The sequence below is a fragment of the Dasypus novemcinctus genome, chromosome 1, assembly GCF_030445035.2.
Source record: "Dasypus novemcinctus isolate mDasNov1 chromosome 1, mDasNov1.1.hap2, whole genome shotgun sequence".
In the NCBI taxonomy this organism is placed as follows: domain Eukaryota; kingdom Metazoa; phylum Chordata; class Mammalia; order Cingulata; family Dasypodidae; genus Dasypus; species Dasypus novemcinctus.
Genome location: NC_080673.1, coordinates 94,742,625 through 94,766,543, shown reverse-complemented (window position 1 = coordinate 94,766,543; position 23,919 = coordinate 94,742,625). Strand labels below are relative to the sequence as shown.

Below are 23,919 nucleotides of genomic sequence, written 5' to 3'. Positions count from 1 at the left end.
ACTACATATCCCCAAAAGGGTTTAATACCCTAATATATAAAAACCACGTATCGCAAAAGGGGTTTACTATCCAGAATATATGAAGGAATCCTTCAAATCAACAGCAGAAAGACCAACAACTGAATTTTTTAAAAAAGATTTATTTTATTTATTTCTACCCCCCTTTCCCTCCATTACCACCATTGTCTGCTCTCTGTGTCCATTTGCTGTGCATTCTTCTATGTCTGCCTGTATTCTCATTAGACGGCCCCAGGAACCGATCCCGGGACCCTCCAGAGTGGGAGAGAGGCGATCACTCTCTTGCGCCACCTCAGCGCCTCTGTTCCACCATGTCTTCCCATTTTCTCTCCTCTGTGTCTTCTGTCACGCCACCCTGCTGTGCCAGCCTCTGCATCAGGGCCGGCACTCCCACGCAGGGCAGGACTCCTGGGTGGGGCTGCATTCCCGTATGTGTATGCGCCAGCTCACCGCGTGGGCCAGCTTGTCCTCACAGCAGGCCCTGGGCACTGAACTTGGACCTCCCACATGGTGGACAGGAGCCCAATTGATTGAGCCACATCTATTTCCCCAACTGAATTTTAAAATGGGTAAATGATTTCAATAGACATTTCACCAGTGAAGATATACAAATGGCAATGAAAAGATGCTTAACATCACTAGCCATTAGGAAAATCAAAATCACAACGAAATATCATTCAGAATCACCAGAATGGATGCTAATAAAAATATGGAGTAGTTTTAGAAAGGATGTGGAGAAATAGGAACACTTGTTCATTGTTGGTGGGAATGTAAAATGATGCAGCCACTATGGAAAACAGGTTTGTAGTTCCTTAGAAAATTAAGTAGAGAATTACTATTGATCTGGCAATCCCACTTCTAGGTATATACCTAAAAGAATTGAAAGCAGGAGTTTGATTAGATATTTGCATCCTGGTGTTCGCAGTAGTCACAGTTGTCAAAAGATGTATGCAATCCAAGTGTCCATCAACCAATTAATGTATAAACAAAATGTGGTATATACATACAATAGAATGTTATTCAGCTATAAAAAGAAATGAAGTTGATTTATGCTATAACATGAATGAACTTTGCAGACATCATGTTGAGTGAAATAAGCAAAATGACCAATTTTGTTATGATCTCACTGATATGAAATAATTAGAATAAGCAAATTCATAGTGTCAGAAACTATAATAAAGATTTCCAAGGGCCAGCCTGGGAGTAGGGAATGGGGAGACAACGCTTAATTGGTCGAAAATTTCTGTTTGGGGTGATGAAAAAGTTTTGGGAATGGATGGTGCTGATGGTAGTAAATGTAATTAATACCCTGAATTAAATATTTGAATGTGGTTAAAAGGGGAAACTTTAGCTTTTATTTATGTTACTAGAATAAATTAAAACAAACAAACAAACACACATAGGTCTGTGCAACATAATCAGTGAACCCTAATGTAAATATGGGCTATATTTAAGGTGATTTTAATAATACCATTTCATCAATTTTAACAAAGCCATCACACTAATGCAAAGTGCTACTAATAGGAAAAACTGTGTGAAGGGTGGTATATGGGAACTATGTGCTCTTCTATAAATCTACTACTTTTTCTAATCAAAAAATGAATACATGTACAACATAAAACCATAGCAAAAATTTTACATTTGTACAGCTATTCTGACATATGTGAAAACTGAACAACAAATTAAGCTACATGATGTGGCTTTGCTACATTAATGCAATATTAGTTTTGCTGTTTGATAACATGAAAAGTAGTAGGTTAAACAGCATATTGTAAAAGGTTTTCATTGCACCAGTGTGTTTTTGGTAATGTGCTGGGCCAATATGGTCCATGCTATTTTTGTAAATACCATATTTATTTGAGTTAAAAAAATAATTTCATATGTATTTTAGGTGAAAGACAATGCTTTTAATAGAGAAGAAAAGCTATTTAGATGTTTGGAAAAGACCGTGAGGCATTTTGTGAAGAACACTTCATTCTGTCTTCTACACGTCCAGGTAGGTGAGACACAGTTGTTTCTAATGTTTTTACAAGAATGTATTCAATCCCACAGGTTGTTGTGAAGAACAAATGTGACTGTTAATTCATTCATATGATGACCTATATTGTGTCAATTTTGGAAGGCTGTGAACTGCTGGCGAAGGACGCTAATACAAAGACTGGGGTTTTGCTTTTTGTTCCTTTACTGGCTCCAACCTACCCACAATCCAAATGGTCATATTGTGGGAACTTTGGTCTTACGATTGCCACCTGGTACGTACTTTCTTTATGATAAAGATGAGTTCATTAGCACAAAATTGCAGATGAGGCAAAAATTTTGCTTATTTGTGTGATTACACTAACATATCTTTTTCAGTAGTATTAAGGTAAATTTCAAAGATACCTAAAATAGAGCATGCTCACATAGTTTCAGAGTAGAAAAAGTAAAAGAAAATCAAGAAGGGACATAAAATGAAATCAGAAGAGAAGTTAAAAAGTAAAACATAAAAGCCATAAAAACCACAAAAATGCTCATATGAGTCTCAAATTTTCTCTAGTCTAACTAGCAGCCAACCTAAAATAGGACATGTGATCACACAATTTTAAGATTTAAACAGAACACCTTTATTTATTATATAACCAGTAATTTTCTAATGTCCCCTTTTTGATTCTATAATTCACAGGGGATACAGCCTTAGATAAGTGGGTATATGTAAAAGAAAATCAGTATAAATGAAAATAAACTCTGACAAAATAATATAAACTACAATATATAAATGATTCCACACAGCTAAACTAGAAGACAAAACAACCTCACAACGTTCCAGTTCCCTAGGAGGTTGTCTTGTCCCTGTTGAGAACCAGAGATCTGGAAAAAAACAACTGGAGTACAGTACAATTATTTTCATTAGTAAGACAAGTCAGGAGTTTTTTCTACAAGACCTCATAAAGAGGACACGGTGTCTAACAATATCCTTAAAAGGTCATGACTTTGAGACATAGGAAGTTACACATAAGTCAGTAAATACATAGTCCCCCTTCCGTTTTCCAAAAGTTTTTCACTTGAAGGTCTGTTTTTCTGAAGCAGATGTTTGCATGCTTAGATAAAATATCACACCAGCAGAGGATTAAGTTGGCAGACTCAATCATTTGCAGACAAGGTTCCCTGTTGGGTAGCAGACAAGCATCATTCTGTTCTTATTTATAAACTGATGTAAAGCCTGATTTTATAATCAGGTTTGCTAATTTCTTCCTAAAGTACTGACTACTGTGAAAAGAAAACCAAAATACAGTCAAAGCTTTCGAGGAGTAAATGCCTCTGGGGAGTAACTACAGGAAGATTTTTTCCCACTAATCCATTTTTTTTTTAATGTGAACATCTTCCTTAAAAAGAGCAATGGATTCACCAAGGAAAACTGGAGATATAAACAAAAGAAGAGTGATTTTTATAAAAATAAGGTATTTGTAAGAATTGAATGCTAATGAATGATGAATGAGAAAATTTAGATGGCTTTCACTTAATAAAGAAGGCTTTCATAAAGAGAAATATGAGAAAGTTGACGTAGGGGGAAAAGTTAAAGGAAGTTTGTTTCCAAGTTGCCCAACGGGCTGTGCAGAGTATTCATGAATTATTTTTTGTTTTTGTTTTTCCTTTCTTTATTTTTAGCTCTCAGTGGTGATGGAGGGTTAAATGATGAAGTCCATATTTGGGATATATTTCTTTGTACTGACTTCAGAAGTTGCCTTTTCTGTAACTTTGTTCTTGGGTTTCAGGATGCCATGCCCTTAGTTCTGCAGAGTGTAAAGGAGTTCCAGGAGATTTCATACAACAAAGATGAGGAGGAGAATGGCTATTCAGAGACCCCAAGTAATGCTCCCAATCCTTGTGATGACTTTGTAAGTTAATCATGTTCACAGATAAATGCAAGTTAAATAGTAGGTTAAAATAAAAGCTGCTCTTCATTTCTTTTCTTTTTTTTTAGTTAAAATTAAAACATGCACTAAATAGTAGTAGGTTTAGGTGAGAGATTTTTTGAATCATTAAATATTTTTAAATGGATTATTGAGGATTTTATAATATGCAAAATTTAAGGGAACCTCAGATTGTGTTTCTAGAGGTAGTCAGTGTCTATGAAGCTTTTGAAATTGAGATTAAGCCTGTATATGATATTTCAAGGGTTTGTTTCCTTATAAAGCTGTGACTTTCTTAAAGGAGTCTCTGGAAATACCCTCAAGTCCTTTAGAAAGAGCAGAGGTACTCTCTGAGGATGTGACTCCTGTTAACACAACACACTCTACCCTGAAAAGCAAAAGCTTTTTTTCTTTTTTTAGAGAATGGGATTTTACCAAGAATCACATATTATTTCTTTCATTTTGTGGTAAAATATTTGTTTTCTGAAAGTCCTTTAAAAATAGCTTGTGCATCATGAAGATGCGCTTGAGCCAATAAAATATTTGGGTGGTAAGGTAGTTGGAGTAGTACTAATTTTAATTTACTGTCTTGTGTTTCTCTAGGTCAGGGGTTCTGAACCTTTTTTTCCCACAGACCCCTTTGCTAGTCAGGTAGAATGAATACTACTGTAATTTATTTATTGCATACATTCATAAGTGAAGGAAATGCTAGCTTTCAGTTAGAGGTCAGAGAAAATAAAGATAATAAGTTGTTTTTTTTCAGTTCAAGCTCATGGGCTCCCTGACATCTTTCCACAGCCCCCCAAAGAGTCCGTGGACCCTTGGCGAAGAACCATGCTCTGGGTGTTATTTCACGTTTATAAATACTTTATAAAATATACAATAGACTCTTATTATGGTCTTGAAAGTTCTCAAAAGTGTTGGCATTTTGGGACAGGAATATCTTCATTGAGTGGCTCTTGTGTTGGAGGGTGTTTAGCATTCCTGGCCCACCAGGATCTGAATCTCAGTGATGTCCTCCCATATCAAGTCATTGTGATAACCAATGAACAATGCCACATAATTGCTAACCCAGCCTCCCAGAAGATCTTGCTTTCCTGGTACTGGGGACTGGAAAGCCCATATTACATCTGAACTAAGATGATAGATTAGATATAGATAGATAGATAGATAGATAGATAGATAGATAGATAGATAGATAGATAGATAGATACTAGATAGATACAGACTTTTTATGATATATGTTTGTCTTAGTTTGTCAGGTCTACTCTAACAAATACCTCAGACTGGTTGGCTTAAACAGGAATTTCTTGCCTCACGCTTTTGGAAGCTAGAAGTCCAAAATCAAGGTGTCAGCAGGATTGTGCTTTCCCTGGAGTCTGTAGCATTCTAGTGGCATCTTGCTGCCAATCCTAATTCAACCTCTACCTCTGTCACATGCCCATCTGTCTCCTTCAGTCTCCTACTACTCACTGTGTCTAAATTTCCTCTTATATAAAGACTCTGGTCATATTGGATTAAGGCCCATCCTGATTCACTTTGGTCTCGCCTTAATTAAAAACTGTGTAGGACATGATTTAATCAATAACAATGTTTAATGGAAAAAAGTGGTTAGTTCTTTATATATTTCCTGGACTTAATTCAGAGAGTGCATTCTAGGAAAGTCCTTAAAGTTTTCTTTTTTTTTTTTTTTTAGGGCAGTACTGGGGATTGAACCCGGGACTTTGTATATGCTAGGCAGCCACTCAACCACTGAGTTACACCCGCTCTGCAAAGGTTTACTTTTTAGTTTAATTAATTCATTAATTAAATCAATAAATTTTTATTGCATACCATCTAAAAACAAGACATATAGCTTCTTTCTCTGGAAGCATGTTCCAGAATTTGATGGAGGGAAAAGAGAAGGCCCTTTCTAATTTGCATAAAATCAGAAGATAATGTTATGCTAAATCAAAATAAAGCCCAATATCCAAAGTAACATTTTTATGGATAAAGTGTACAAAACTTATTTTAAAAATCATATAATAAGAACTCGAAATCTATCTAAAGTCAGAATAGTTATTATCTAACCATGACTGATACTTAAGTTCCCATTTTGTAAAGGACAAAATATTAAAATACAATCTAATTCTGATTTGTTCCAACCACATTTCCTATGTACAGGAGAATCAGTTCCTGTCTATATATCACTGGGAAATATATTGTAATTAGATTACATGTAGAATCCAGTCAAGACACAAACAGTAATTTATCCCAGATACAGTAAACAGATTCTTTGCTTAATGAAAGGACTCTTTAATCGCTGCAGGCTTGTATTGATTATTTCATAAGCTAGACATTAAATTTGATCTCTGTTGGCTATTTCTGTTGCCGATAAGAGATTGTTTTCTTCTTTTTTCTAGATTTCCCATGAGTTCAGACAAAGTTACCAGGCACCATGTAGGTTAATTAATACAGCTGAAGCTCAGGTGCTGATTCCCTAGAACATCTTTGAGGGTACAAAAGAGAAGCCTACTTGCAAATTAGGGAGGTATGTGGGGACCTCTTATATTTTTTTAATGTAACAATTTAAAAAAATAAAGAGATAAAAAACAGATGTAATTACAGCTAGGTGTTCATTACCATTCAAAATTTTTATGTGATAAATGTCAAAATAGGGCAGTCAGCAAAGAGAGGACACTGTTGTACTTCAGAACAGAGGGAAAGGAAAGAGAAATAGAATAAAAATAAATCTAGGGTGCTCAAGTGCTGGCATAGGGTTGGGCATTAATATGAAATTCATTGTCAATACTAAACCTAAAAATGTAACAATTTAAGATACAGAACCAGGCATCAGCTTACTTCTTCAATTTTTTCAAAGGGAGCTCTAGTAATTCTATGGTCATTACTTTCACAGCTCTAAAATAGCTATAGTAAGGAAGTACTGTTTATAAGGAGTGCATTCCACCCAGGGCAGCCAAGGTGCTGGAGTCGCTGTGGGAGGGATAAGGTGCAGTCTCCTCTAAGACCAGCTATACTCCTCTCACTGCCAGCACAGGGGAGGATTGGGGAGGGGAAAGGAAGAGGGGGAAGGGGGCAAGCTTTAACTTTGTCTTCCTCTTACTGCTCACTCTTCAGACTCAATGTTAAAGCCTAGATTCTATGTTTTAAGTCTTGTATAGGTTTAGCTAGACAAAAAAATGATCTGATCCTCTGACCTGGCTAGACACTTCGCTGTTCTCCTCCAAGCTCCTCAGGGAGGAGTTAAGCCTACTGGCAATAGCCCTGGACACGGTAATTGGTTGTTACTCTTTGTAACCCGGGACTGTTTTTGCTTTTGGCAGGCAGCGCATTTACAGAGGGTCGTCCTGACCCCCCTGTCGGCCCTGCTGTCCTTATTCCCAGGGCCTCAGAAGCTCATCCAGAAACGCTATGACAAACTGCTGGATTACAACAGCTACCTGCAGCGGGCAGCAGGAGATGAGTCAGGCCTGGCGAAAAAGGAATATGAAGCCCTCAACGCCCAGCTTGTCGAAGAGCTCCAGGTGTTCAACCAGGCTGCTCGCAGGATCCTATTGGACTGTCTGTGCAGTTTCATCACCCTCCTCAGGGACCTGATGCTCCTGGTGCAGAGGGTTTATTTTACAGTGGGCCCGGTAAGCAGGATACCAGCAGCTGACTACCTCTGCCTACAGCATCTGTTAGAAACCACACTCATGCAAGACAAAGCCCTATTCAGTGTGTGTATGTGTGTGTGTGTTACCTGAAGCCAGCCACAAAGTCTTCTGCCCCTTATCCCTCTTCCCCATAGAAAGCTAAGTTTCCCAGTTCAGTTTACCGTGACTTATACACTTGTAGCTCTTTTGGGAAATTCCTTTTCTAATACCAAACACTTTTCAGCATCATTCCATCCATTTGTGGAGCCAATGTAGCACCTGCCTGATGCTGCGTTTAAGTTTATCAGCTTGTACTTTTTATTCTCTTCCCGTTCAGCAGTTATTAAATGTTAGCTATGACTACTTAAGATGTGGATCCAAAAGGCCGTCTCAGTATATCAGAAATAGGGTAACTACCAAACCATTCTTTGTTCTTTTGTTTTCTCTCAAGAAAGAAAAACCTGTTATGTAGATAGATATAGAAACATATAGGTAGGTAGATAGATAGATATAGAAACATATATATATATATATCTAGAAGAGATTCCTTAAAATGGGATTCTGGGTCAAAGGGTAAATATATATGTAATTTTGCTAATATTGCCCGATTTCCTTCTTAGGTATTATACCATTTTGAATTCCCACATAAGACAGAGCTGGTTTCCATGGATTTTTGCTAATCTGATAGGTTCTGCATTGTAATTTTTAATTTGCATTTCTCTAATTATTACTGGAGGTGAAAATATTCATATGATTGAGGACTATTTTATTTTTCTTTCTGTGGGCTAGCTGTTCATGTCTTCTGGCTTTTTATAATTGTATTTTTGGTCTTTTTTCCTCAAATTTTAGAAGCATTATACATATTAAGGAGATGAGCCTTTTGTCTGAGATTGAGAATATTTTCACCAGTTTATCTTTTGTCTCAGATTTTGCTTGGGCTATTGTTTTGTTATGCAGAAGTTTTTTTTTTTTAAGATTTATTTTATTTATTTATTTCTCCCCACCTTCTCATTGTGTCTGTCTTCCTTGTTTCTTTTTTAGGAGGTACTAGGAACCGAACCTGGGACCTCCAATGTGGGAGGGAAGCGCCTAATCGCTTGAGCCACCTCTGTTCTCTGCTTTGTTGTGCCTCTCATTATGTTTTTCCTTCTTGCGTCTCTTGTTGTGTTATCTTGTTGCATAAGTTTGCCACTGTCTGCCTGTTGCACCAGCTTGCTTTCTTCTCTAAGAGGCACTGGGAACCAAACCAGGGACCTCCCATGTGGTAGGCAGGACCTCAATCACTTGAGCCACATCTGCAGGCCAGAAGTATTTTTTTTTTAAGATTTATTTATTTATTTATTTCTCTCCCCCCCGCTCCCCTACCCAGGTTGTCTGTTCTCTGTATCTATTTGCTGCATCTTCTTTGTCCGCTTCTATTGTTGTCAACAGCACAGGAATCTGTGTTTCTTTTTGTTGCGTCATCTTGTTGTGTCAGCTCTTTGTGTGTGCGGCGCCATTCTTGGGCAGGCTGCAATTTCTTTCACGCTGGGCGGCTCTCCTTACGGGGTGCACTCCTTGTGCGTGGGGCTCCCCTACGCAGGGGACACCCCTGCATGGCACGGCACTCCTTGTGTGCATCAGCACTGCGTGTGGGCCAGCTCTGCTTGAGTCAAGGAGGCCCTGGGTTTGAACCGCGGACCTCCCATGTGGTAGATGGATGCCCTAACCACTGGGCCAAGTCTGCCCACAGTATTTTTCTAATAAGTCAAATTTATCAATCTTTTATTTTATGATTACTTGACTTTAAGTCATAGGTAGAAAATACTGCCCTAGTTTGAGGCTTCAAAGGAATTTGCCCATGCTTTCCTTTAGTATATTTATAATTTCATATTTTTATTTAATTATTTTTATCTATGTAGCATTTATCTTAGAGCATGATGTGAGATATGGATCCAACTTCATCTTTTTCCAAATGACTATCTAGTTGTCCCAACACTATTTTTCTCATTGAAACTCAATTTGTAGTTGGCCTTGGATAATTTCATTCTGAGGTCTATACAGATTTTGTATATACTATATGGTCATTATAAAAGGCAGATTCAGTAATTCCCAATGAAGTTGAGGTTTGGCAAGAGTTTACAAATTAGAGAAGACATGTTGTTTCAGGTATCTTTGATCCCACTTTAAATCACAGAACTTTTAAAGGTGGAAGAAGCCATGTCTTTGGTTTCTGTTTAAAGTATCTAAATATCTTTCTCATTGCAGTTCACAGTAGAACAGGGGCAAAGAAGGTCTTTATTTTTGAAAAATTTCTAAGGCCTTAATGTAAAAAGCATTTTGGAGAAATTGGTCCTTATTAAAATGTTTTCATTATGATGATTTTTCTTTCTTCCTTTTCTCTTTTTTCTCTCTCTGGACCTCCTGAGTTGTTCTGCTACTTTTGTTACCTTTTTCTACTTTTTTTCTGTCTCTTTATCATTTTGACCTACCTTCTAAGAAATTTTCCTAACTTAATCTTCTATCTTTTAATTCATTTTTAATTTTTGCTATCATAATTTTAATTTTAAGTGCTCTTTTCTGTTTTCCTAAAATTAAGACAGGTTGTGTATTAGTCAGTATTCTCTAAAGAAACAGAACCTGCAGGAGATATCTGTAAATATTATGAGATTTTATAAAATTGTCTCATGTGACTTGGGGATGCACACTCCAATGAAGGTTTTCGATGAATTCCCCAGGAGAAGCTGGCCTGCTACAATAGAGATGAAAATTCTCTCTTCTAACTGTTGAAATAATCACGTCTCCTTTTAAAGCCTCCAACTGATTGGTTGAAGCTTCTCTCATTGCTGAAGGCAATCTCCTTAGTTGATTGTAGATGTAATCAGCCATAGATGCAATCAATTTATTGATGATTTAAGCCCGTGAAATATCCTCACAGTAACAATTAGGCTGGTGTTTGCTTAACAAAACACCTGGGCACCATCAACTAGCCAAGTTGGCACGTGAACCTAACCATCATAGGTAGCTTTCCTTGTCAGACTGTCTTTTCATATTAGAGACATAGCTCAGATATCTGATATCTTTGGTCATTCACTATTAATAAAAAATAGGGAAATAACACCATTAAGCACATAGGTATGAATTGAAAACTGAGCTTCATTATTGTGGAGCAATCTGGCTGCCATTTCATTTGGGAACCCCTGATGACATTATCTTTAGGTTTTCCCTCTTGGGCTGTTCAGAACCGCCAGCAATGACTCTCCCAGGCCTCTGCCTGGAGGTAAGGTCTGGCTGCTAGGCCTAGCTGCAGGGTGTCTGGGCCCATTGTCCATCCATTCACTTAATTACCTGTTTCCAATATGGATTAAGGGCTTAATATCCAACAAGTGTTCCCCACCTTTATTTGTGCCTAGTATCCATAATCCAGAGAATCTCTGTTTTTCCTTTTCAGTGAATGAAACTTCCAATTTTCTGCCAAGATAGGGCAGATGTAGTCACTCAGCTCCACTGAAATAGAGAAAGAATCTGGGCATCCAACTGTTTCTTATACAGTTCCGGTTGTCTATAACTACATAACAAACTATACCGAATAAGGTTACACGAAAAAAATAATAATCTTTTTTTATTATTGTCTCTCACTCCTCTGGGGAGTCACTGGTGTCAGCTCAGTCAGCTCAGTCATTCTTGTTTAGAGTCTCTCAAGAGGTTGTAGATAGGTAGTAGCTGGGGCTGGAGTCATCGCCTTCCTCAGGCCCGTGATGATGGGAACACTCAAATACCTAAGGGTGAGAACGACTGGGGCTCCCAGCCCTGCCCTTCTCTTGAGTTATCTCCACATGGGCTATGCTTATGGTGACCACAGTGTAGCCAGACTTCCACATGGTGACTAATGATTCCACGTGACTGTCCCAAGAGAAACCAGCACTATTTCAACTGTTATGACAACTCTACTAAATTAAAAATCTAATATGAAATGGTGAGAGCACCTCGTGCTGTTTGTGACTAGCAGAGCTATTATGTGAGTATGACTGGTTGAAAGGTAAAGTCTAAGGACATGTATATTACTGGAAGGAAAGCTAAAAAAATGTAACATGGGGCTGTGTAACATAGTGAAACCTCATGTGAAATAGGAATATGGGTAATATTCCGTATAGAAGACTGTTTTTACAAAATATAAACTAGAGAGATGGAAACAAAAGCAGCCATGTTTGGCAGGGGATGCATAGAGAGATTGAGAAGTGATGAGTTTTCATTTGCTTATGGTTATTATTGGAATAATGAAAATTTTCTAATAATGACTGAAGTGATAAATGCACAACTATATGATTATACCAAATACCATTGATCGTACACTTTGGATGGGTTTATGCTTTATTAATATGTATCAATTAAATTGATTTGTTAAAAAAAACTGATATGGTTAAGTAGTTGTCTATGGACAATGCCATATCATTTCTTCCATATCACTTCTACCTATAGGTGCCAATGCTGGCCTCAAACATCTCTGAGATTCAGAATCAAGTACTAGAAGAGGTCCAAAATCTGAATTTTGTAAAGGATAACAGTACCACCTTTATTGAGAGGAAACTGAGTTTTGAAAAGAAGAAACCTGTGCAAATTCTGGTAGGTTTGACAGCATTTATTACAATGATGAATATTAACTCTTTGCCTTGTCTAAGACACAGTATGTTAGGAATCACATATCCCATTCTATCATATTATAATTTACCTACTTATTAGGTATATAATTTCTTGACTATTTCTACCATCTATAACATAAGCTCCATAAGGTCACGGATTTTTATCTTTTTTTAAAAACATGATGTATCCTAAGCACCTAGAGTGGTGGTTGACACAAAGTAGGCACTCAATAATATTTTTTGCATTAATGAATAGTATTGTATTTAGTCTAACCCTTTCATTTTCTAGACAAGGGATCCCAGGCTCCAGAGATGAAGTGACCTTCTCAAAATCACTTGGTGGCAGAGCTGGGATGAGTAACAGATAGTATTTCCCAGAAAACATGCACATGTACAATTTCCTTATTAAATATTACTTATCAAGTGCTTAATAGGCAATAGAAACTGTCTTATAAATGGCAAAAAGAGTTAAAAATTTGCTCAAAGTCTAAGAGGGATTAGAACCTCTGCCTTAAATTTCTCAATTGAATTTTTTTTCTGCCTTCAATTTCTCAATTGAAATTTTTTTTCTTCTCTACAACACTGCCCCCATGTGCTAACTAGAGAATTTTTTCACTGAATAACTTGGCTAGGTACTTCACAAGAAAAACCTGATCTATGCCTCAACCTTGAAATAATCCCAAACCAATGTATGGCTATTACATTAAAAAATTCTCCAGAGAATTATACAACTCACTGCACATTTTACTTTACATCTATCTAAACCAAAATTTCTCATTACTTCTCCCAGCCAGAAATGCCACGTCAAACTGATGTTCACCGCTCCAAGCTTCTATCCACATACAGTACAGAAGAGCTATTCCAAGCTAAGCGCAAATGCAATGCAACACAAGAATATGACATCAGTCTTCTGGAAGGGGAGTTGGTGGCTGTGGTGGAACAGAAAGATCCATTGGGAAGTACAAGCAGGTGGCTTGTTGACACAGGCAGTAAGTGTTTTGCATAAGATGCACAGACCTACCCTCCGTCAAGTTGAAATTTTCCCAGGGACCTCTGTATACTTCTCTAAGCACAAATGTTTGGGGAGAGTTCACACTTGACTTGGTTCTTTTTTCTTTTTATTTCCTATTCAGTTGTAAAAGGATATGTGTATTCATCCTTCTTAAAACCCTACAATCCAGCAAAAGTGCAGAAGGTGGATACTGAGAACAGGTTCTGTGGTGATGATTTTGATAACATCAGCCTCTTTGTGTCTTCACGGCTGGCTAGTGACAGTGTCACTGGCACCCCAGAAGGCAGCATAAGTGATAGCAGCTCATCTCTTAGTGGCACATGTGGAAAGTTTGAAACAAACGGCACTGACATTGACAGTTTTCAGGAGGTCGATGAACAGGTAAGAATTTGGGTATCAATGTAAAAATGCCTGGCTTTTCAAATCAGGAAAGATACTCTCTCTGACTGCATTCTATCTTACTGAAACTCTTACAGTAAGATAAGTGTGGGCTTGACATCAAGGAGACTCTCTGTGCACCTTTTTGCAAGGAATTTAATTCTCTGAACCTGTTTCTTCAAATCAGGGGAAAAGGATGTAATTCCTACTTTGCAGTGATATGAGGATTAGAGATAATGTGGGTATGGTAACACACAGAGCAGGCGCCTACTCAGTAATTAGTAACTGCTATTACTACCCTGCTGTTATATACTTAGAGCAAAGCAAAGATGGTCTTTTTATATTCCCCCATCAGAGAAGAGCAGTTCAATGTTGAACAGATTGCCATCAGTAGCATGTGGGAAAGTGTCCATGATTCCTCTAAGAGGAATAGTTTTATCAAGCTTTTTAGCAATTGGCCACTTTTAACCTCTTGTAAATGCCATGTACTTTGTACTAAACCTTTTAAGAGCTACCTTTTCCCCATCATGCCAATGCAAAGGCTGCTGGATGATCCTTTTGCAAAATGGTAAGTTGGCTATAATGTAGAGTTCCTTTTTGCTACCTTGGGAAGTTTTAATATACTTAACTTTTAATCCCTAAGTGGTGACCAAACAACATTACATTTTTACTTGCTTTTTTCTTTAGTTGTGTTTTATTAATTATACTTTTTATAAGGGTAGGACATGTTATTTGTGAGCAATTCAAATAGAACACATAAATTAAAAGTAACCTTTATTATATTCCCCTAGTCCTAGATATACAGTGTTGGAGTGTATCCTTTCAAACATTGTAGATATTCAAACACATATGTTTATACCAGTGGGAACATATTATGTGTGTCACATAATTTTGTTTCTTTACTTAACCATATGCCTTAGAAACAACAGTAGATAAATGACTACCTTATTCTTTTAAGAAACCCACCTAGAATTCCATTTTATGGCTATATCATAATTTATATAATTATTATCCTAGTAATAGACACTTAAAATATTTTTTTTACTTCAGGCAATATTTCAGGGAAGATTCTTGTTCATCTACTTTCATTCACTTACATAAATATCTGTATAGGGTAAATTCCTAAAAATATTGGAGAGTCACAAGATATATATGTCTTTATAGACATTTTCATACTGTCCCTCAAAATATTTTCTCTAATTTCTTCCCTCAACAGTGTATTGACTGCTATCCAATTTATGATGGATTCTTAACAGCTTTGTTAAAGTACACTTTACATACCATAAATTTATCCATTTTAAACGTACAATTCAATGAATTTTAGTAAATTTATAGACTTGTGCAATCATCACCCCAATTCAATTTTAGAACATTTCTATCATCTCAAAATTTCCTTTGTGGCCATCTGCAGTCACCTTCCTTTCTCACCTCCACCCCCAGAAAACCACTAAACTACTTTCTGTTTCTATGGATTTGCCCTTTCTGCATATTTCATGTAAATGGAATAATACTATATGTGTATTTTTGCATGTAGCTTCTTTCACTTAGCTTGATATATTTCAGATTCATCCATTACTAGTGTGTGTAAGTACTTTGTTGCTTTTTATTACCTAATAGTATTCCATTCTATGGATATAGCATATTTTGTTTATCCATTCACCAGTTGATGTCCATTTATTTTAGTTCTAGTTTGGTCTATCATGAATAATGCTGTTATGAGCACTTGTGTACAAATATTTGTGAAGATTTCATTTCTCTTGAGTAGATAGATACCCATGCATGAAATTGCTAGTTGGTATGGTAAATTTATGTTTACCTTTTAAAGAAATTGCCAAGCTATTTTTCAAATTGTCTGAACCATTTTACATACCCAGAAGCAATTTCTGAGGGCCACAGGTTTGAGTTTATCTACATTCTCACCAACAGTTAGTCATTGTCTTTTTTATTATAGCCATTCTAGTGGCTGTCAGGTGTCTCTCATTGTGGTTTTAATGGGCATTTCCCCAGTGACTAATGATGTTGAACATCTTTTCATATGCTTTTGGCCTTTTCCATACTTCCTTGGTGACATGAATATTCAAATGCTGCCCATTTTTAATTTGGGTTGTCTTATTATGGAGTTGCAACAGTTCTTTATATACTCTGGGTACAAATCCTTTATCAGTTACATGGTTTACAAATATTTTCTCCCAGTCATGTCTTATTCTTAACTTGTCATTATTAACATATAGGCTATTCCTGTATGTTTTTATCACACTCTGTCTTGAAATTTCAAAGCAATATTTCTTTATTACTTGTTTGCTCTCTTAGTTTATTCACAGTTCCTAGAATACAATATGTCATTGTTTAGAAAGTACTTCAAAAAGTTGTCAAGTGCTCGCTTCAGCAGCACATATACTAAAATTGGAACGATACAGAGAAGATTAGCATGGCCCCTGTGCAAGGATGACATGCAAATTCGTGAAGCGTTCCATATTTTTATGCGTGCAAAAAAAAAAAAAGTTGTCAAGCAGTATCATAATATATTTAAGGAGTCATTAAAATGATGCTTTAGAGAGATATTTATTGACATGAAATATATATATATATTTTTTCTTTTGCTATTCTTTTTGTCTTTGTTTTTTAAATATTATGTTCAAAAAATATGAGGTCCCCATATACCCCCCACCCCCCTCACCACACTCCTCCCCCCATAACAACAATCTCCTCCATCATCATGAGACATTCATTGCATTTGATGAATACATCTCTGAGCACTGCTGCACCTCATGGTCAATGGTCTACATCACAGCCCACAGTGGGCCATGGGAGGACATACAATGTCCAGTAACTGTCCCTGCAGCACCACCCAAGTCCCGAAAACGCCCCCACATCTCATCTCTTTCTCCCACTCCCTACCCCTCAAATATATTTTTAAATGAAAAAGCAGATTGCAATAGATATGTATATTGTGTGTGTGTGTATGTATATATATAGTTCCAATTTTATTACTACCTTAGGTAAGTAAGTGGAAGGAAATAAATAAGGATGGAAGCAAGCAAACAGAAAGTACAAGATATATATAACAGTTGGGTGGTGTTTTTTTTCTTTTTGTTAATACCTATTTAAAATTATTTCTTCATCAAATTTACTAGTATAATAAAATATATACTATTTAACTGAAGAATAAGAAAACTCAGTTCCTGGAAGGTAAGAAAGAAGAAGGAACATTTCTCATTCAATATAACCATCTCAGCTTTCTGAGTTACATATAATAGAATACTGCAAATGGTGGTTTTATAGCTTTTTAGTTTTGGAAATGAAGTTTAAAACATATTAATTTTATTGATAATTGGAGAACTGAGGTGAAATCAATAAAATGAGATTTAGCAAAGGCAGGTAATGTGGCTCACTACAGAAAGAAAAATTAAAGGTACAAATATGGTATAAGGGAATGCTGAACTGAAAATCGTACTGTAGGGAAAGACCTGGTGGCTTTAAGCAGTGGTGATGAACTGGGTATGAATCATTAATACAGAAGGGATACAAAAATTTTTTAAAGTGAATGCTGTGGAGAACTGATTTGTACCTATGGAATATTGTACATAGAGTGAACTAGAACTTTACAGAGTACAAAGAAGCATCTGATAAAATGTTTTAATAAATTCCTAGGAAAAAGAGAAAGGCATTTGATGATTAATGTCTCAAATTAGTAACATTTAAATTAATGTGTCTAAACCAAAACATATTGGCATTTAAAGCTAGAAAGAGCCTAGAGCAATTAAAATATTCAAAAGAATGAGAAATCCTTCAGCTCTTAAATTCATGACATTGAAAACTTCTAACTCGTGATCTAACATTTTCTATCTACTGCTGTCTCATTAAAAGAAGAATTAATTTCATTTTGAATACCTATTTTATGCTAGAGACATAAACACGTTACATAAAAACTGAAAAAAGCTCCTGATTTTGGACTATGATAATCTAAAATATTGTAAATATATTATAATTTTGTACTTTAAATATACAATTTCATGAAAATCTATACTTGATATTTAAATGTATAAACTATATACAGTTTCACACCTAATAGATCTAGATAGAAGATCTTATATTCCCCTTGAGAGTATCTGTGTCAAAGTGAAAAGCCACCACAAATATTTAGGAAATGGTATATTAGTAGGTGACTTAGTTTGCTACGCTGCTATGACAAATACCACACAGTAGGTTGGCTTAAATGTGGGAATATATTGGTTCACAAATTTTGAGGCTAAGAGAATCCAAAATCAAACTCTGGCAAGGTTTCCTTGTTTCCGCAGAGTGTAGCATGCTAGTGCTGGCTGGTGGCAATCCTTGGGGTTTCTTGGCTTGCATTTCTTCCTTCAGTCACATGGGATATCTTCTCCTTACTGGCTTCTGTGACTTCTAGGCCTTCTTCATAAAACCTCTTGTAATATGCATTGAGACCCAACCTTAATTGAAAATAACATCTTCAAGAGGTTCTATTTCCAATTGGTTCACACCCACACGTAGATTATGTTTTTTTTCTGGGGTACATAACTCAATCTACCATAGTAGGTAATCCAACTTGGTGAAAATCTATAGCTGTGTTGGTAGATAATAATATAAGTAGTATTATTTATTAAAATTACAAAACATGGCTGGCAACTAACGCAGGCTCTTATAGATTATTTCAGAAGCTGTATTATAGTATACCATATTCTGAATGCTTTTGCAAACCAAATTCCCCACTATGCTCCTGTGGACCTATTCAATGTTTTCTCTTTCTAAACAACAACAACAAAAATAGCAGCAGCAGCAGGAGCAACATATTAAAGAGTCCAGTTCCTTTCCATAAGAACAGACTCTTCATATCACTGCTGAACAAGGGTTTATTTCTAAGGCATAATGAGAAATGGACCAAGAACAGGATTTAGATTTGAAAGATATGGGTCCTAGCAGCACCATTTACTAGGTCTAAGATTAAGAGCATTAACTTCTCCAAGCCAGAACTTTTACAGGGTGAGTATAAAACACATTTGACATAAAACTGTCATGAGTGCTATAAAAGGAAGTTATTAATGCTACCATTCATTGTGCAAGAATTTATACCACCTCCCTTTTTGTTTTCTTCATTTTTTAATTATACATGCCCAACAATCTCTCTTGCCTATTGTAAGCTATTCAAGTCTAACTTTCAAGTCAAATCAACAAATATTTTCATTCCTACTGTGTATCATGACATGGTCAGTTGAGAAAAGTTGAGAAAAGTCTCCTTTATGTGGAGCCCACTAATGGTTGTTGAGATGATAAATCACTGGAATCAGAATTTCACCAAAAGGTCAAGATTTAAATAACATAAACTGGGAAGCGGACTTGGCCCAATGGATGGGGCATCCGCCTACCACATGGGAGGTCCACGGTTCAAACCCCGGGCCTCCTTGATCCGTGTGGAGCTGGCCCACGTACAGTGCGGATGCGTGCAAGGAGTGCCCCGCCATGCAGGGGTGTCCCCCGCGTAGGGGAGCCCCACGTGCAAGTAGTGTGCCCTGTAAGGAGAGCCGCCTGGCGTGAGAGGAAGTGCAGTCTGCCCAAGAATGGCACCGCACATGTGGAGAGCTGAGACAACAAGATGAGCAAACAAAAAGAAACACAGATTCCCGGTGCCACTGATAAGGATAGAAGCGGTCACAGAAGAACACACAGAGAATGGACACAGAGAGCAGACAACTGGGGGGAGGGGGGTAGAAAAGGGGAGAGAAATAAATAAATAAATAAATCTTAAAAATAATCAAATAACATCAACTCCAACATATGGTCCCCTTTCCCATACTGCCCAGGTTCTTTTCCTGTTCAACTAATTCACCTTATTTCTCATGGTTAACATTTTAATGTCAGCTCTTAATTTGAAAAAGTTAATCAGCTTACCTTTTCCTATATGGTGTTTGCATATATTCATTTCTTTATATTTCACTATGATATACCCATACCTTCTGTCAACTTTGTCACCTGTAAAATGTTATTTCTTTCAAAATCCAGTTCTGTTTGTGGATTTATCATCTGTATGTACATCTTGTTTTCTTTCTTTTTTTTTTTGAAAAATTTTCCCTCGTTGGGTTGTAAGTTCCTTGATAGCATAATATATGACACTTAGAAGGTAGTTAATAAATGAATTTTGATAAAATAACTAAATGAATAAATGTTCTAGACAATTGCTTAATTTTATATCATAGCTATATATTTTTATTATCAGTCTTGGGATTTTAGTGGAAGGGGGACTAAACAATTATTTTGGGGCTTCTTATGCATCTAATAATTATGAAGTTTTGTTTTGAGGTCAGAGAAAAATTCTTTTGGTAGAAATATAGTATATTAGTTTCTTCTCAGGCACCAAAACTAATTTTTTAAAAATACGAATTTAATTTATTGTTATGAAGATCTGGAAAATAAGGAACAAAGAAGTAAAATGAAAATCACCTATAATCCCACCACTAAATGAAACTATCAAGCACTTTTAAGTTTAAATTGTATACCTAGTTAATCACCTGTTTTTTTCCCCAATTAATATTTTATCATAAGCATTTTCCCATTTATTAGTCTCAGGAAATATTTGATTTTTAGTGACTATAAGTTTCTATCATATGAATGTTTAGAATTTAAATATTCTTCTCTTGCTGAACCTATAGCATTATTTCCCCTCCACTTTTCACCTTACATATGGGTATTACAGTAATATTTTGAAAAAACATCTGCCATGTTTCTGTAGAAGAGATTGCTGGAGCTATTATTGATTCAAAAGGAATTAGCATTAAAGAAATCTTTTAATAGAAATTAATTGCCTTCAAACATGGACAGTTTATATTCCTCCCAACAGGATGAGTACCTATTCACTCCACTCTCATCAGGGTCATACTTTTGCAAAATAAATCCAACAGATGAGAGTTAGGCAATATGGTTTTAAGTAAATAAGAACGGAGAGTGTAAACTATAATCCACGCTTAGTGACAATGCTCCAAAATGTGTTCAATTGCAACAAATTATCACATTAATGATGTTGTTAATGTGGGAAAATGTGCATGGGGTAGGGAGCAGGGCATATGGGAAACCCCCGTATTTTTTTAATGTAACATTTATGTAATTTTTAAGTATCTTTTAAAAAATCTAAAAGTATATTTTTTAAAAAAGGGAAAACTTTAGCATTGCTTCTGAAAGCTTGGAAACCTTTATCCTGTTTGTCTAAATTTTTAGATTCTGGTTTCAGTAATGTCACTTGTTTCTTTGTCTAGATTTTCTATGCTGTTCATGCCTTTCAAGCACGGAGTGACCATGAACTCAGCCTCCAGGAGTACCAAAGAGTCCACATACTTAGATTCTGTGATCTCAGTGGCAATAAGGAGTGGTGGTTAGCTGAAGCTCAGGGGCAGAAAGGATACGTGCCTGCTAACTATCTTGGGAAGATGACTTACGCTTAAGAAAATATGCCTATGACTTTTATTTTCTGCAAAGCTGTTGATTGACTACCTCCTAAAGCTGACATTATAAACAATTGGCTCAGAAAGTAAGAAACCTCCAAGCTACATGAACAGATAATGTATCAGGCTTCAAGACCATGCTTCCTAAGATTATTTCATGCATGTATTATGAAGATATGTGTTGACATAAACTCTAAACTACCAGAAACAGGAAAACAGTCCAAGCTCCAATTGCCAACTACTTAAAAATGGAGGGTAAAAAATGTATCCTCTTGTCATCATAAAAGGTTCTTCAACTTGCTGTATTATTATTTTTTACTGTATTATATTCTTTTGCCTCCAATGTTTTGGTTTTTCATGATTCTCTCATGTGTATATATATATATATACACACACACACAAACATAAATAGGTACTACATATATGCACATATATATATGTATACACTCCACAGCATATGATATAGATTATACATATGTATAAACCAGGGAGGATATTATACATACATAAGAATAGGGATTAATTGACAAACAACTTTAAGTCCTTGATGTGGAGCCTCTCTTGAATATAAGTTTTGAACCAAAAGGAAAAAAAAGTGAATAATATAACTTCTAAAATTTACTAAGTGCTTACTACAAGCCAAATATTGTTCCAAATGTTTTATATATGTAACTTAATTGATACAACACTATGAGAAAAAAGAGGTGAAGTAATTTGGTCACACTGCTAGTAAGTTTAAAGGCAGGGACTCAAACTAGGTAGTCTTGATCCAGGGTTCATGCTTCTAACCACTACACTGGACCAACCCTCCAGTATATGTATTTGTTGTCTGCAAAGCCCTTGGAGAAGCAAATAATAAACACTGATGAGGACATTTTTCACTTTTTCATATCTTAGGACTTAGATGTTTTTTCAAAATCAAGGGCTTCTACTATGTAAAATTTCCATATTAGTCTAGAGAAAATCAGTTATCTAAGTTTATTATTTTTATTATTTTTTGCTAAAACTGTTGAAAGTATAATTGTTTAACAACTATTCTATGTGGTCACTAATGATAATTCAATGAGGAAATGTTTTTGGATTGCTCAATTATTTGGATGGTAGGTGGATGTTTTTTCTATGCTCTGAATCATGACACAAATGTTTTTAGGTGCTGATGTGTACTTAGACAAGTCAGAGACAGAAGATATTTGCTATGGTACAATGTCCTGGGACCCTGAACTTTAATTTGGATATTTACTGAGGAATAGGTCTCTTAATTCACGCTTATTTTTTTTAAGACATTTTATTGAACTAAAGATGTTTCTTTGGAAGAGAAAAAAAGATTAAATTTGACTTCAGCAGGTTTCCCTAAAAAAAAAACAAATTAAGATGGACTTTGATTATCTAAATAAGATGTGCTAATATAACATTGCATTTTAAGATTTGATTGTATTTTTGAAGGATTTACTGGATCCTATACTATATTACTGATGTTACAGAGGCAACAACTGATGTTGTTACAAATAGCAAAATGAAGAGTGCTGCTTTTCAGAGGGCTGACTTTTACATGACATGCACACCACAGAAATTAATAAGACAAAATTTTGTGTTTTATGATATTGCTTCTGAAAATCTTAATCTAAACATTGTTTTATAAAGTTCTACGGTTGTTTTGCATAATGTATTTTCTTGTTTTGAATTGGGTACCAAAAGAAGACTTTCTTTTTAAATATACAGTGACTTTTTAGTCTTTGAATAGTGCTTTGTACCTAAAATTGAAATAAGTAAATTCTAGCTTGTCTAAGGGAAGGCAAAAGAAAATCCAAAGTAGTTATTTGTGGAAACTATGAACATGCCCAATGACAAAATAGTGGGGGATTTTGTGTGTGTGTGTGTGTGTATACAAATATACTTATATATGTATTAGCTGTGACCCACAGAAATGAAGGATTAAATAAGGGAAACATACTTGCTCTCTGGCTGAAATAAGTGACAGATGTATATAAGAAGTTTTGTCTACTTGTGTGGTACTAGGATTGCTGTTTCCTGCCTGACCTTTTAAAGGAATCACTTGACTAAAATCACAGCTGCAGGTAGCTGCTGAGCAACAGTTGTAATGAAGCCGTGCACTGCAGTTCTCTTCTATTGTGGTAAACACACATTACTATAAAACTATGTATTGCTATTTTAAAAATATAACCTATGTTTGATATGCCATTTAGGCATTTTTGTTTTCAACATTAGACAATACCCTCAACTTCTCACTATGTTGTTTTGAAGTCAGACATGTAATTTTGAAGTCAGACATTATTTTATTGGGCCTAAAGAGAAATGAAATCCCAAGATAGTTATGAGATGTATAGTTCTGGCAAGATTAAAAAGATAAAACTGTTGGCAACATTATTGTAATTAAGGCTAGATATGCTAATACAATTATTTATATATATATTTTAAATAACTTTTAGTACACACTTATAGGATCTTCTGAAGTAGGTGTTTTTACCAATGAAGAGTTTGTTTGTGGCTGTTTTTCCTTTGAAAATAAGTATATGTTTTATTTTAATTTAGCATTTATTTTTAAATACAAATGTTCTAAACTAATATTATACATAATAAAGCCTAGAAATTGTAAAAAATTAATCAAAATTACCATGGATGCTTAAATCAAGTGGAAAAGTCTCAAAGCCACTATCTGAACATTTCTTCTATTTCAGAAAAATCTTTTTTTTTTAGTATTCATAGTATAAAACAATTCTATGAAGGTTGAAAGTTGCAGAAGAAATATGCACATTGTTAATTAATCATAGCAATGATGCATTGCATAAAATACTTTAAGTGCTGGTATATTTCATATTTTGTCTCAAATATAATTTGGGCTTTTAGAGTGGCTGTTTAGGACCTGGCACTATTTTTGAGGAATACAGTTCAGGTGAT

At 35.7% G+C, this 23,919-nt stretch overlaps 1 protein-coding gene and 1 non-coding gene across 2 annotated transcripts in view; both read left to right on the top strand.

Annotated features, from left to right (window-relative positions):
* ARHGEF38 (Rho guanine nucleotide exchange factor 38) overlaps positions 1-21,598 on the top strand; it is a 166,423-nt gene extending 144,825 nt beyond the window's left edge. The window contains exons 8-14 of the mRNA XM_004476222.5: positions 1,910-2,014; positions 3,771-3,893; positions 7,232-7,543; positions 12,002-12,145; positions 12,953-13,151; positions 13,296-13,555; positions 20,818-21,598. Coding sequence (XP_004476279.2) covers positions 1,910-2,014; positions 3,771-3,893; positions 7,232-7,543; positions 12,002-12,145; positions 12,953-13,151; positions 13,296-13,555; positions 20,818-21,003 — 1,329 coding nt within the window. The 3' untranslated portion in view covers positions 21,004-21,598. The remainder of the gene's footprint in view (positions 1-1,909; positions 2,015-3,770; positions 3,894-7,231; positions 7,544-12,001; positions 12,146-12,952; positions 13,152-13,295; positions 13,556-20,817) is intronic.
* LOC111759925 (U6 spliceosomal RNA) lies at positions 15,926-16,032 on the top strand. The gene has a single exon (XR_002793761.1). It is a non-coding gene; the product is annotated as a U6 spliceosomal RNA (small nuclear RNA).
* Positions 21,599-23,919: the final 2,321 nt, after the last annotated feature.